General features: G+C 45.8%; 2 protein-coding genes and 1 long non-coding RNA gene across 7 annotated transcripts in view; all 3 read right to left on the bottom strand.

Moving 5' to 3' along the window:
• Positions 1–2,355: 2,355 nt before the first annotated feature.
• On the bottom strand, positions 2,356–4,913 carry LOC148387173 (uncharacterized). Of its 3 annotated transcripts, XR_015862622.1 has the most exons (4): positions 4,840–4,913; positions 3,962–4,072; positions 3,766–3,861; positions 2,356–2,533 (listed from the first exon to the last, which is right to left on the bottom strand). It is a non-coding gene; the product is annotated as an uncharacterized LOC148387173 (long non-coding RNA). The 3 variants fall into 3 exon arrangements; XR_015862621.1 differs by having other exon boundaries at positions 2,356–3,861; XR_015862623.1 differs by lacking the exon at positions 4,840–4,913 and adding an exon at positions 4,241–4,758 and having other exon boundaries at positions 2,356–3,861.
• Positions 4,914–5,802: 889 nt separating this feature from the next.
• Positions 5,803–10,259, bottom strand: LOC148387172 (tetratricopeptide repeat protein 39C-like). 3 transcript variants are annotated; one of them, XM_088397218.1, is made up of 15 exons: positions 9,632–9,778; positions 9,231–9,318; positions 9,098–9,146; positions 8,692–8,820; positions 8,478–8,595; positions 8,019–8,400; positions 7,692–7,860; positions 7,502–7,595; positions 7,244–7,351; positions 7,057–7,166; positions 6,822–6,945; positions 6,656–6,753; positions 6,486–6,590; positions 6,216–6,254; positions 5,803–6,132 (listed from the first exon to the last, which is right to left on the bottom strand). In XM_088397218.1, exons 3-15 carry the CDS (start codon positions 9,128–9,130, stop codon positions 6,043–6,045), a joined length of 1,599 nt encoding a protein of 532 aa, XP_088253344.1. In that variant the 5' UTR covers positions 9,131–9,146; positions 9,231–9,318; positions 9,632–9,778; the 3' UTR covers positions 5,803–6,042. The 3 variants fall into 3 exon arrangements, with proteins under 3 accessions (XP_088253344.1, XP_088253342.1, XP_088253343.1); XM_088397216.1 differs by lacking the exon at positions 9,231–9,318 and having other exon boundaries at positions 9,632–10,259; XM_088397217.1 differs by lacking the exon at positions 9,231–9,318 and having other exon boundaries at positions 8,478–8,592; positions 9,632–10,258.
• A 552-nt stretch (positions 10,260–10,811) lies between these two features.
• The window catches only part of LOC148387171 (laminin subunit alpha-3-like), a 32,645-nt gene continuing 29,253 nt past the window's right edge, over positions 10,812–14,203 (bottom strand). The window contains exons 69-76 of the mRNA XM_088396329.1: positions 13,848–13,981; positions 13,569–13,749; positions 13,321–13,479; positions 13,093–13,258; positions 12,863–13,017; positions 12,691–12,784; positions 12,494–12,613; positions 10,812–12,334 (exon numbers count right to left, since the gene is read on the bottom strand). Of these exons, the coding sequence (XP_088252455.1) occupies positions 12,189–12,334; positions 12,494–12,613; positions 12,691–12,784; positions 12,863–13,017; positions 13,093–13,258; positions 13,321–13,479; positions 13,569–13,749; positions 13,848–13,981 (1,155 nt within the window). The 3' untranslated portion in view covers positions 10,812–12,188. The remainder of the gene's footprint in view (positions 12,335–12,493; positions 12,614–12,690; positions 12,785–12,862; positions 13,018–13,092; positions 13,259–13,320; positions 13,480–13,568; positions 13,750–13,847; positions 13,982–14,203) is intronic.

Raw genomic sequence — 14,203 nt, 5'->3', positions numbered from 1 at the left:
GAAATTTGTCTCTGCATTCAACCCATCCCCGAAGGGAGCAGTGGGCAGCAGCGGTGCCGCGCCCGGGAGTCAACGTTTCGAATTAACATGTGAGATGTTAGGGTTTTTCAGATTATCCTTATCGTACGATTATGTTGGAATGCAACCGGTAATGAAAAAGATAACTTGTCCCATCCTACACAAGGTCGTAAAACACCACCTGATATATTTTGACTAGAGCAGAAGGGCTTCCTATTCAGCCTACTCTTACCCCCACTCTGTTTCTCTTAATAAATATGCCCTTGCAGGAGGGAGAGTTTTAGACTTCACTCCTTCAACGTGTGAGCTCTCCACCTGCAGGTGTCTAAAAGGACTTGCTTTTCTCCCGTGTGGTTCTTGCAAAATAAGTTGGAGTGAGCGAATCTCTAACAAAATTGATTTATTTTTTATTTTTTTAAATTACACCAGCGGTGTCCCAATGTCTGCTTGAGGGCTGCATACTGAAACAAATTCAGAATTCTTTGACGCAAATTCATTAAATCAATCACGAAATGTTGCCATTGATATTTTGTGCTACAAAGCAGTATTGTGTTCATTCGTGTGGTGTGTTGATCAAGTTGTCCCGAGGCTGCCATTTGGACACCAATGGTGACATGTGTGTAGGGCTGCACGTGTATTGGAAAACTGCCATATGGTGGTCTAGAATATTGACATGCACTTTAAGACAGCAAAGATTTTTTTTTTCATGTCTCAAATGAAACATGTTTTCTTGCCTAACTATTTGTAATGAGTTAAGACGATAAGTCATTGATGTAAGTTAAAGTTAACTAATCTAACTGATCTCATTGCGATCAAATAGTTAACCTCCATCCAAGAATTATGCACAACTTGCCTCAATGCAGTGGTCTGGCCCAATACTGCCATATCATTGATTTTCCAAAATGTGCAGCCCTCATTGAGTGCCAAACACGCAGCGACGGCAAGCGCAAGCGACGGCAAGCGCAAGCGAGACTTTTGTGCTTGTCTTGCAAGGTGGAAGAGATGATGTATGAAACGAAGAGCCGGTGGACGGAGGCCACCAGACCCGCGATTGGTGAGCGGGGTGCAAAGGAAGGAATCACCCAAAGAAAGCAGTCGCCAAGTGTTGAAGAGGAGCCTGATGCATGACTGGCCAAGGCTGGCCAGAGGTGCTGACATGGCAATCCAATATGCAAGGGTAGTGTACACACTTGTTGGTTTTAATTTGATTTCCTTATTTGTCTGCCGTTCAGGGTTGCCAGGGTGGCGGATGGGACGAGCGCCAGCCTGCACCGACAGGGACTGGGCTGCACCCACAAGACCAGGGAGGAGGCAGGTAATGAGTACGTTGACAGAAGTGAACCGCATGCAACTGAGTGCCGTTTGTCTTTTTGCACTTGCGCGAGGCGGAAGACGAGTCCAACACTGGCCGGAGCAGACCCGGACCTTGGCCCGTGATGAGCGGCCCACACGAGACTGATGGGTGCAGATGCAGCCAGCGTTTCGGGGGAGTATAACTTTGTTTTTTCTTTTGTGCTTTCCCTACCCCTGTCTGTTTGAATAGGATAACTAATAGCAAGCACGGGCATTTGGGTTGCTGTGACCCTCTAGATACTAGACAAACCCCCTCCCCCCCCTTCTCTCTCTCGCTCTTTCTCCAACGCGCCCGGCAGTACCTGCATGGCCTGGTGCACGCAGGGTGGAACGTGGCTATACCTTGCCCTTTGTGGAATACCAGGGTATAATGTCTGCCAGACTGGATCCCAGTGTCGTCGACGGTGTCGAGGACAAGGAGATTCTGCGTGACGCTCTCCGTGACGTCACGTTTTCCTCTTTTTTTTCCCTCTCGGGGCCAAGCCAGCGCTACTCAGGGGAACTGGCCGGTTGCACTTAAGTGCGCACCAAAGCCTCTTCTCATCTCCTCTCGCTCTCTCCCTCCCTCCCTCCCTCTCTCCCTTTTTGTAAGGGGTTAAACCCGGTAACCCGGATCGCTCCAATCCGGGAGGGCCGTATGACACATGCGCCAGCCCGTGTGTGCCGCTAGTTACCTGATTCAAACTTACATTACTCAAGGTTGGGGGGGTGCTAGTGGAATTTTTCCCCTTGTCAAAACCACCACAATATGTCTGCCTTTCAGGATTGCTGGAGCAGTGGATCGGACAATTGCCTGGACAGGACCGCGAGACCAGAGGGTAATAATAAAAAACTTCATTTGTAGAGCACCTTTCATACAAGAAATGCAGCTCAAAGCACTTTACAACAAAGAAAGAAATTATAAGCATTGAATTCTTCATATAGGAACAGACATAGAAAGAAAACAAAAACATTCATGTATGCATACGCAATTAATAAAGGGAGCTTAAAATAGGAGCAGGCTTTAATAGACCGGTAATGAGTACGTCCACAGAAGTGAACCGCATGCAACAGTGTCGTTTTTCTTTTTGCAGTGGCACGAGGCGGAGGATGAGTCCAAACGTCGAATACCGGCCAGGAGGGGAACCCAACCATCGTCCGGCCTTCACCCGTGAAGAGCGGCCTACGCAAGACGAATGGGTGCAGATGCGGCGAGGGCAAAGCGCCCAGCCAGCGTTTAAGGAGAGTATGACTGTTTTTCCTTTTGTGCTTTCTTTCTTTCCCTCCCTCCAATTTTGCACTGGGTGTGCACACTGGCTGTCTGCATGATGCCTCTTTCTTTCTCAGCGCGGCGTCATTTTGCAATATTGTTGTTTTACTGTTTTTTTAATCATGAAATGAACTGTTTGTACTGTAACTGTGTGTGTGTACACCACTGAACTGCAATTAAACTGAACTGAATTCAAGTGGTCCATTTTAAACATTGGCATTGGCAGTCTATCGTGCATACAAACTGGAATCATTTGAGACATTCTCAATGACAAGACAATTGTAAAGTTAGGCTGAAACAAAATTGACTTGTTGAATATGCAGTGTCAGGCTTTTTTTTGTTTTTTTTAACTACATAAAGAAAAGCTGCATGCATTCTAAATTGTTGACAAAAGCCAAGTAGCCAAACACCCATAGATGCAAACGACAAGCGTACAAACGGTGTCTGTTGCGATCAAGAAGTCATCTTTGGCAACCCTGCTTTAAAATGGCCACCGAACTCAGAATCTTGCAGAATGTTGGTCCATTTTTCTGTACGAGTAAAAGCTAGTATTTTAATCTAGTCAGAGCCATTTTTAGGTTTGTTTTGAATCGTCATGCATCATGTGGGTGTTCTTGTGAATAAAACAGTGTTATCTTCCTGTTGGTGGTCTTGTAAATAAAGTCAACTTTGGTGTCAGTCATCATTCGCGATGAGCCTCAATTGAAGCTGCATCTCTTGAATGTGAAACTTCTTGCATGTTTTGTTGCAGGGCTTGACGTCCCCATTGGCTGTCTGACTACAAAGAAGGCTGTTTCTGTACAGTCCAGGTTATTGCTGAGGTCAATTGAATTTATAAACATAGCGTGTAACTTTTAGGACCTTGGCTTTCAATTCAAAGCACAGTTGCTTAACTACACGGCCAGGTGAGTAGAATTTGTCAATTTGATCTTGAGCAATTCCACTGCCTGTGCCGCCATCCCCATAGCAGCACTGAGAAAGAACAGGGAGGATCACCTTCTCAGGTGTTGAGTACAATAGCGTGGTGTCATCTCGCTGAGGAGGGACCGCCTCTACTAAGGTTGTCCCGACACACCCGAAATAAACGTAGCAACCTTCTGCCCCGGGGGCCAAAGTCATCAGCTGAAGACTTGGGCGGAATGTACCGTTAGGAAATAAGTGGCCCGCCAAAACGGCGATGCACAATCACGCAGCTGCTTTTGGTGACTGTCGCCGGATCGGATCGGGCCTCCTCTTGCAGCCTACAATAACACACAGACAGCCATTAATTGTGCTGGGAAGCTAAAACCCGACAACCATTGTGTGTTGGGAAGCTGAAACTTGACAAAAACAGGTTTTCACCTGATTTAGGACTACTCTTCCTCAGTGTCCTCAGCATCACTGAAATAGCTCCTCAAGAGCCTCCTGCTTGCTTTGTATAGAAGGATGCTGGCTGGGCAGCCTTTTCTAGTGCTACAAAAGACAAACAGAAATTATTGCAACAAAAATAGACATTTTAATTTTATACATACTAAGTAGAGTTTTGCAGTTGCAAAAATATATAATCATTATATTGTAATAAATTATGATAATTATTCAGGATTATAATTCATATTTTAATTTCATCATTCATCAACTCACCTCACATTGGACAGATGATCCAGGTTGGCGGCGTCCAAAACGGGAGAAAATAACCCGCGCAAATGTTTGTTGCGTTACGGAACGAGAGCGGGCGGGCGCCATCTTTGAATGGATTTGGTCTGATTCGGACATGACGTAACAAATTCGTTACATTTATCAGTTCGCATAACACGGAAATGGCACACGCATGATATAAAATAAAAAAGTGCTCAGTTAACTAGAGTCAAACTAACATTTCCTATAGTCAAGACAAACACGCGGTGGACGTGACGTCACGAGAGCACGACAATCCTGCGACAAACAAAATAAAAAAGGCTTGGGAGAAAAGGCAACAAACCACACATTTTGGGGCCTATTTGAAAACCCTCCTTGCGGTCTCCAGTTAACTTCGACGCCTACAGTCGCCGTGGGAAAATCCTCCAACAAACAAACATGGCGTCCGTCGTGAGAGACGGCAAGAAACGACAAACATTTGCTCCCTTACCGGAGAAAATGCCACGTGCTCGGTGGCACCTGCATTTGAGAACTCCCTTTGAGCGCGAAAATCGTGCAACAAACACGGCAGGAGACGACAAACATTTGCAAGCGTGCTAGCTTACCTGAGAAACCGTCCGCCGCCATGCGCTCGGTGGCACCTGCATATGATAACTCCCCTTGAGCACACCTGTCTTCAATTTACCTAAAGCCCTGACGTTACATCCGTCAATTCAAATCTTCTCCTGATCGTCCAACGGCGCTCGGCACACTGACCCCACCAGGTGGTCGCCTGTCATGGTGACTACTGTGGAAAGGGTTGCTTCGGACTATCCGTTCAAACTTTGAACACCGAACATGTTTGGATGGATACCCTATCAATATGACCAAATCTCCTTTTGTTTCCGAGCAGGCTCTGGTCGAGTGGTTAACGCCATTGCCTTCAATCAAATAAAAATATTTGTATCGATAGTTCATCCTAAAATGAATTGTTCTTGCAAAAATTCTGCGGCCCTTGCAGTGCTCCCGTGGACTCATTTTCAATTCAGTTGTTAAACACCACACCGTTGCACAGAGACAATTCCTATCAAATAAATGATTTTCAAACGGGTCCAAACAAGTTTTTCCTTCATGGCTACAAAGATCTTTAGATCTTTTCGTTCACTCTCGTTTACTGAACACATTCGTTCTTTTGAACCCACTCCGTTAGGTACACCGCCATTTTAAAGTGTACCGATTAACAGGCCACTTTATTAGGGATATATCAGAGTGTCCATCTTAGTGTCCAAGTGACATCACGGATCTAACAGCCAATCAGAAAATGGGCGTGAGGGTGGGTGTGGCATTTTTCACTTTCAAATCAAATCAATTTTTATTTGCCAAGTTTGAGCATGCCAAACAAGGAATTTGATTTGGGTACATCCCGTTCTCTTAACAACATTTAGGTAGCTAAGGGGGGCATCACAGAAAATAATTGAGAAGCACTGCTTTAACTCAAGAAATACAAATTGGATGCTAAGCCATTTGGCTGCATTTTTAGCCCTTGAAACAAGCTTTGCTGCTGCAAAACAAAAACGTCACACATCTGGTTTTCCAGTACAAATCTTTTTAATAGCTTAAAAGAATATGAAAACTGAAATAGTTCACATTAAAAAGTACCATTGTACACGTGAACTGTAAAAGGTAGTCTAAGAAATACGTGCAAAACATTTCCACATGGGGAAAAATGTGCAGTGTATTGCAAAGGCCAGAAAACCTTCTTCTTACAAACATGAAATCATTTTCCAAAAAACGCCGTCAAATCTTTGTCTTGTCAATTTTTGGCTTTGTCAAGGTTGAGCTGCCGCTTGCACGGAGGCGAGAGCCGAGTGGATCCGCACGTGAAGTCTGTTCTCAAAGTCATAGCCCGCATAGTCCTCCTGCAAAAGATAAAAACGCATTCAAAACAAGCAGCACACGTTGCGTTACAATCTCCTGGCAGCTCCACTCTCTCTTACTGTACCTTCGCCTGAAGCATCAATGTATGGCCTTTGGCTGCAGACTGGGGGGGACAAGACAAGGTCACCTTAGAGCCAACAATCCCCATTAATATAGCTTAATTAATTAATCAATAAATATTTTTATTTTAATTATTGCTCAACTGTGTTCTTTGCCTTAATTTTGTTAAATGTGATATGCCGCAGTTTTGACATGACTCAAAAACCATCAATGAAATGAGACGGTAACCATGGAAACGTTGTCACGGTTTATCAGTGGAGCCTTTTGCGCTTACTGCCGAGTCGTTGAGGAGCATGCAGCCCAGTTCGTAGCAGGCGTAAGGCTGCACGTACGAGTTGCTCAGCAGGCCCAGCTCATCGCGCAACGCCAGCTGGAAATACTGCAAAGACAACAAGTCAAGGTCCGAAAGGAGCTTTGCATTTGGCTGCCATCTATGGGAATTACCTGAACGGCATCTTTATTGCTATGCAGGCATTTGCTTATGGTTCCCAAGAGCAGGTTTTTCAGCCCTGCGCAGGAGGCGTCGTCGATAGCCTGCAGGACTACAAAAATACACACAAATGTTTTTGGTTTTTTTTAAACCAATGACGATCAAAGAGTAGCGTGGTACCTTGTATCATTGTGTGTAATTTGCTGGTGGAGCAGTTGCAGAGAGCTTTCCACAGGTAAAGAATCTCAATGATGGAGAGGATGCACAGTTCCTTGGACAGACTCGGGATCTTCAGCTTCTCAGCCTGGAGCAACACCAACAATTGCATTCATTCGATATTTTTTTTTTCATTTCAATTAATCAGTGATTAGAATTTCACTGTGCCAAATATGGACCTAAAAAAAAATCCACCCGCCTTCTTCATGGAGAAAAGCTCTATTTGATTGTTCTTGCGTTTGAAGAGTTTTTGGACCTGGTTGAAAACTCCCAAGGCTCCTCGCAGGTCGCCCATGGCTCCTTGACAAACTGCAAGAAAACAACACGCCCGACAATCAGCAGCCAATACAAACACGGTGGAGGGAGGATGTGGGCAGGGTTAGCACCTGCGGTCATATAAGCATAGTAGCACTGGGACCAGCGAGACTCGTTCTTCAGGCGCTCAAAGGCCGTGAAAGCCTCAGAGTAGTTCAGCTCGATCATATTGCACCACCCTAGAAAACACACAATGCAAGCAAGAAGTCATTCAATTCGCTTTGCTTGGGGTGCCCAGCTCCTTTCATGAGTTTATTTTAGAAAATAATTCTGAAATCTGACTCTCAGTGAATTTGTATCGTTTTTGTTGGACTAAGAAGTCATCTTACCGATTTCATACAAACACACGTGCTGGATCTCTCTCTGCTCCGCGGCCAGCCGCAAAGCGTCGCCGAAGGACGTTAAGGCGGCGCTCATCTGGCTCTACGCACGCACATACAGGAAGTTGCGTGACGCAATGTTGCCTTTTCATCACACCGGCGAGCGTGTTTGCGTCGGTGGCGACAGACGGGCGCTCACCTCCAGACGCTGGACTCTGCCTTTAAAGAACATGAAGAGCGACGAGTTGGGGTAGATGATCTCTCTTTGCCGAAGAATGGCTTTGGCCTCCGCCAGGCCCGAGTGGGTGTCGCTGTCATCCAGGGCGAAGAAGGGCTGCACTACCGTGTGGTACCACAGGAGGGCCAAGCTGTCAGCAAAAACAACACAACTTTGATGTCTCCCAGGGAAAACACACAAATAGATATGCATTGGCAAGACTTCAAAAACATCTCCTGATTTTTTTTTTTTTTTTTTTTTTCCCAGCTGTATGTCAGCCCAGAGGCACAAAGTTGGTGAGTCACATACGTGGCTAAGGGGGCCTTCATGTCTTTACTCTCGCTGGCGCAGGCCAGCGCCGAGAGTCCTTGGAGACGGTCGCCGGGGAAACCCAGAAGGTTGACGATCTTGAGGAGGTGCGGCGGCACCATGGAGATGCACAGGTGGAAGAGGCCGTAGCCGAAGCTGACCGAACCTTTCAGCCGGTCCAGGTCTTCGGCGCTGACGGCGTCCGGCTGCTGGGAAGGGCTCGAGGTGACAGAGGACGGCGCCGCCTGCTGCTGCTCGGAAGCCTTTTTCCTCCTCCTGCTGGCACCACCGCTGATGCGCTCCTGCAGCTGCGTGATGTCGCAATAACATTTGTCGTAAACTTTCCAGGCTTTACGGAGGATCCAGCCGCCTTTGATGTACGCTGTGGAGGGTCAAAGGGAAACACATACACACAGATGAGTGAAAATGATCTGAATTTTTTTCCACAAAAAAGTTTACCTGAGAGTTCCTGTTTGGTGAATGCGAGCACGGCGAGGTAAACCTGGCAGTCAGCAATGATGATCTGCCTCTGGAGTCGTTCCACGGCGGCCAACCCTGACCTTCGAGGATCCGTCTGCTTGCACATGAAAGAACTCGAACTTTTCTAAATGTTTTCCAAATCTTTTTTTTTTTTTTTTAATTCCAATTCCAAACCTGCCCTCATCTGACTCACCGAGCGCTTCATCTTGTTTTTAAGGGTTTGGATGACACCGGCGTTTTCGCTCTCGCACAACCTCTCCGTCGCCTTGAGGTCCTCTGACGCCTGCTGCATCTTCTCCTCTTCAAAAGTCATCATGGCGTTCTACACAGCAAAGCAAAGACAAAAATTGCATTTATGTTTTTGCAGAATGTTGTCAGTCAAGAAATGTTTAACCCGCAAGCAGTCAAAGTGACCCAAAACATTCTAATCTTGGATTAAGTGCTGGATTTCACAACTTCAGAACTCAAGAAAAGAACTCCCAAGGAACAGCAGACTCTGATTAATTATTAGTATGAAGAGACATTTTACAAGTATGTGTGATGAGTTCTGAGTAAAGGCACAACGCAACATCATGCGTCCTCGTGCCGCATCGACTTACCAGAAAACTGACAAAACTGGCGCCAAAGCTCATGAGAGGACTGTGGTGCCTACGGTGGCAAGAAGAAAACAGCACATGTCAGCACGCCGTTCATTCTAAAGAAGCTCTACTACTACTGAGTATTAGAACGCACAAGATGATTATTGTGAAGATGAGGATGTTTAGGCAGTCACGAGCTGCTGTTTGCGCATCAGCAGCTCGACACTAACATTTGCTGGAGGCTGTTGGAACAAGACAAACGTGTCTTCTTATTAGATGCTGAGATGGATCAGAACTTTTGTACAAACTTTGGGCTCATCTTGTGAACGTTGCATGACCAAACTCAGAACAGGTGAGCCGTGATTGGTCATAAAAACAATCTATACCGCAGATGTATTGAATTTATTGTAGCGTTGTTCTGCAACGCAACTCTCTCACAAAGGCAGCGTGTAACGTAAACAACGTGTAAGCAGTGTCATCGACATGTCACCCATGAAAATGCAACATGTAATACGGCAATGGACGAGACTTAGCGTCCCCGCGGAAGACACTCACCTGTACGCTCTAAAAAGCTTGTCGCTCTCCTTGAATCCATTATTAAGAAGCATGTTGATGCCTTTCAGCGCCAGCTCGGCGTCATTGAATGGCTCCTTTTCATCGTCTTCCACGGCGGCATCCGTCGTGGCCGCCATTGAAATTGGCCAACACCTGAGGGGGGGCGAGAGGCCGAGTGTGGCCGCGAGAGGCTGCTTGGAAGGCGGCGGCGAGGCAGGGCTACGCGCGGTGTCTGCTGACTTTACTTCCAGGCACCACAATCTCAGCCAGTGGCGCAGTTCCGAGCAGACGCGTCCATGTCGATGTTGCACGACCGCTGCCTTGCCTGTCAAAGTGTTTTCGGCTTCTGGAGGCGTTAAAAAGCCGTTTTCGATCGCCACTGATCGATTGAGCAGTACTGCTCCACACTCGTCTCGTACAGTGAAGGAAGCGTGGTGCCTTTAGTTGTCATTGGAATTTGGACAACTACTGTAGTAAATCAAGTGTTAACTAACTGCGTAAAGTCAGCGTTATTAAATGACGTTTCATCTTTTGCTCACTCCTGTTTGATTTGTACGCCTACGAACATCGGAAGGTGTACAAAGTATGAAGCGCAAATGCAAATGTACAGCAATAAAAGCATAGCTCTCACTTTGAACGCATTCCTACTACGTGAAGGCTTTTAAATGTCTCATCCGAATGGGCGCGGTCTTTGTCGAGAGACGTCACGAACGACGTGTTTGTTTAATTCTGTAATTTCCAAACAATGTGATTTTTTTGGATGGAAAATTATTACTTTAATGACAAACAGTGGGGGCCCCAGCTCTTCGCGGAAGATAAGGAGTATCAAAAATCTGCATATAATTTACTTCCATAATAAATGCATTGGAAAAGTGGTTTAGAAGATGAATCTATCTATCTATCTATCTATCTATCTATCTATCTATCTATCTATCTATCTATCTATCTATCTATCTATCTATCTATCTATCTATCTATCTATCTATCTATCTATATATATATATATTATTATTTAAAAAAGGGTTTTTTTATTTTAAAAAATATGTTATATATATATATATTTCCATCTTCTAAACCGCTTTTCCAATGCATTTGTTATGGAAGTAAATTATATGCAGATTTTGATACTCTATCTTTCGCGAAGAGCTGGGGTGCAAAAAAACTGCATACATAATGCACAAACAGATATCAGAAGTAATTTAATTGGAGATATTACAAAATGGTTTACAAACCAGTGGTCACAAAACAGGAATGCAAATTTCAAACAAATCAAAAAACCCCAATTGTGATGATTTTTTTTTCTGCCTATTTTCTTTTGCTGTTAGCGGTAAACACTGTGCTTTATAGGGTCTATTGTTCCGTTTTTAGTCTTCAGCTATACTTGACTCGGGACATGCTGTTGTCCAGCGTAAACCACATTGAGAACCACTTGGAAGAATGCATGCAAAAGGAATGCAAAAAAAGAACAAAAGAAAGGAAAAGAAAATGCAATCATAAACGATTTCTTGGCATTTGTGAGGATTCATATGATCAACAGGGATTCAAACATGCCGAATGGGAAAAGTAGCGAGCACCATCAACTGCAAAATATTGTTACATAATGTTTGGGTCCAACCATTTTTCATCTCCAAGCACCAACACACACAAACGCACACATATACATGCTTATATATATATAAATTGATCAATTATGATTTTAAAGTGCTGTTATGTACTGTACACTGCAGCCTTGACTGACTACCGTAATTTCCGGACTATAAGCCGCGACTTTTTTCCAAAATTTTGAACCCTGCGGCTTATAGACAGGTGCGGCTTATATGAGATTTTTTTCGTGATTTTTGTGATGACTTGATCACTTTTATACACTCGTAAAAAAGCTGTGGACCACTGTTGTGCGGTATCTTGAAGAAAAAAACAACAACAAAAATACTATTTTGAAACACTACTATGGCTGCTGCTTATTCTGGCTGTGTTGCTTGTGACTATTATGAGCTTTAGTAGGAATGCATGCTACGTGACCTGCGTCAAAGGACTCTAAACCCTTTCTCTTACTCTCCCATGTGACTCAGAGATTACACAAAGCAGTGCACACTTCCGTGTTGCTGCGGTACTACTGCTGCGTCACAGGCAATGTTTAGAAAGACAGCTTAAAGTATGTTATTAAAACTTTAAAAAGGCTTTCTGTGTACTGTCTTTCTTTGTAAAAAACTCATGTGCACGTGCGGCTTATAGTCCGGTGCGGCTTATGTAAGAAAAAAACTAAAATATCCCCGAATTTTAGCTGGTGCGGCTTATAGTCCGGTGCGGCTTATAGTCCGGAAATTACGGTAATCGTATCACCCCCCCCCCCAAAATAACAACTCAAGGAAATGCATTGAGAAGATGGTGCTGTACATGATTTTAAAATAAATACTCACCCACACACACACCTCACCATATACACACTGTGACACACGCACACATTCTCTGTCTTCTTGGTAGCAGATTGCACATTGTTGTTTGGAGGTGGTCCCAAGTTTTGGCCCCCAAAAAAGCCCCCTCGCGCTCAAAATCCGCTTCAACCTGGACATTCCTTGAGGTTGACGGGCCCAAACACCGAAGGCAACCTTGCGAACACGACGGACTCGCCATTGACCTTCACGTCCTGGATGCAGCCCTCAAAGGACGACGTGACAGGTGGCGTCGGCAGCAGTGACATCTTGTCTGTGGAGAGTGCAGTAAAGTCGGCATTTCAATTCCAAACGGCTTCTCTGACCTCACACAAATCCCATCGATACGTCAGTTTCTTCTAACCCACTTCCAGCTGTCCCAATACTTTTGCACACACCGTTTAAATTAATTCAAGAGTAACCAGGCACTCACCGGGAAAGCCCCCCACATAGAGGGGATATTTGGTCAAAGTGGCAGTGGTCGACGGTGGTCCTATCTTGTATGTGTCCACCGTGTCCACATGCAGTTGCACAACATTCTTCCTCTTGATGACTGCAAGATTTGGACGGACGTTTGAGTGGTGCGTAGAGAAAGAAAGAAATTCAAATATGGCGGCGATGGCATTTTACCAGAAATTTTATGAAACGTTCCATCGCAAAGTGTCGTTTTGGGCTGGACGGATGCCTTGAACTCGCCATTGCCGTTGTTCACGAGAGCCACCACCTGGTTTGAAAAAGAAAAAAAGTCACCGATAGAAGGAAAGAAGACAAGAAAGCTGAAATCAAATCGAAAAATTCTCACCTCTCCCCTGAGGAGGTAAATACTGACGTAATGGCTCGTGGTCAGTCCTTGATGAGTTTTGCCAGAATCGCCGACGTGCAACAGAAGTCCAGTCGGCGTCCTGGGACGAACGTTAAACAGTAGCTCAAAATCGGAGCCCACGGCGAAGGAGTCGTCTGGAAGGCAAGAAGAAAACGTTATTTGAGAATGGCGAATTGAGATTGTTTTGATGGGTCGTAGTGATTCCTCACTGATGACGACGTGCGCGCCATCCCCCGAGAAGTAGGCTCCCCTCTGAGCGGGGCCCTCAAAGCAGGGGCCGGCCCCGTGGTTTGCAGACGGATTCAGCATGGCCGCGCCGTTCATTTTAAAATGGCGCACACAGCCGGACACGCTTTGCTTTGGGAGGTTCTTGGACTACGGGTCACACAGAGGGCCAATCAAAACAGAGCGTTTGACATTGCCGTGGCGTTCTCTACCTTTAACTCTTTGTGGAGGTAGTCGGGGGCAGTGCCCAAGAAGACGGGCGACGTGAAGTGCTTCATGGAAGCCACGTCAGCCGCACTCAGCTGACCGTCCTGCGCTCGTATCCCATCCACCACCAGGCGAAATTTCTTCTTCTCCAAACTGAACATCACCTGCAGGATGAGAGCCGCCAAGAAGCGTCAGGTGCGTCAAGGCTATTCAGATGGTCCTTCAGAAACGGGCGCGTTGGTTGTCTCCCCACCGAGTGCCACTTTCCATCGTTGTACTTCTCCCTGTTGAAGATCTCGTTGTCTCTGCCCACCGACAGTCTGATTCGCCCTTTGGACATGTAGAGAGCCAGATGAGAGCTCCCTCCCCTGGTAGCGGCAAAGAACAGCAAGCCTTCGGGGGATCGAGTCCGGATGTCCAGAGAGAAGTGCGGCCTGGAGAGAAACAAGGACAAAGGCAACTCTTGAAAAATGCTATCCTGAGACCGTTATGTCCTTCCTGCTGCCTTCTACGGTCGGACTCACTCACTCACCTGGGCTGCAGCACCTGCAGGGGCAGGCTGTAGCTCACGCGGCTAACGGGCCCCCCCAAGTGATACGCGTCTGGCACCAGGTCAGGTAGCGCACACGGAGACGCGCTCTCGTTCATCACATGCATGGCGAATTCCTGAGACACAAGCAGAGAGACTCAGATCAAAACTGTCCCTTTAAGAAAATTACAAATGGCTGAGTTCTTCTGGGATACCCTAAATACAAAACAACGCGGGGTCATCTAAAATACTGGATTAGAAATTTTCGTTCGAACACACACACACACCAAGTATTTCTCGAGTGTCTGTTGAGAGGCGATCAAGCGCGGCTTTTCACTTTCATAACAAGCGCACGCACG

This window comes from Syngnathus floridae, chromosome 14 (assembly GCF_059516105.1).
Source record: "Syngnathus floridae isolate MCC-2025c chromosome 14, RoL_Sflo_1.0, whole genome shotgun sequence".
In the NCBI taxonomy this organism is placed as follows: Eukaryota; Metazoa; Chordata; class Actinopteri; order Syngnathiformes; family Syngnathidae; genus Syngnathus; species Syngnathus floridae.
The sequence above is the reverse complement of the archived record's forward strand: the minus strand, read 5'-3'. Positions and strand labels throughout refer to the sequence as shown.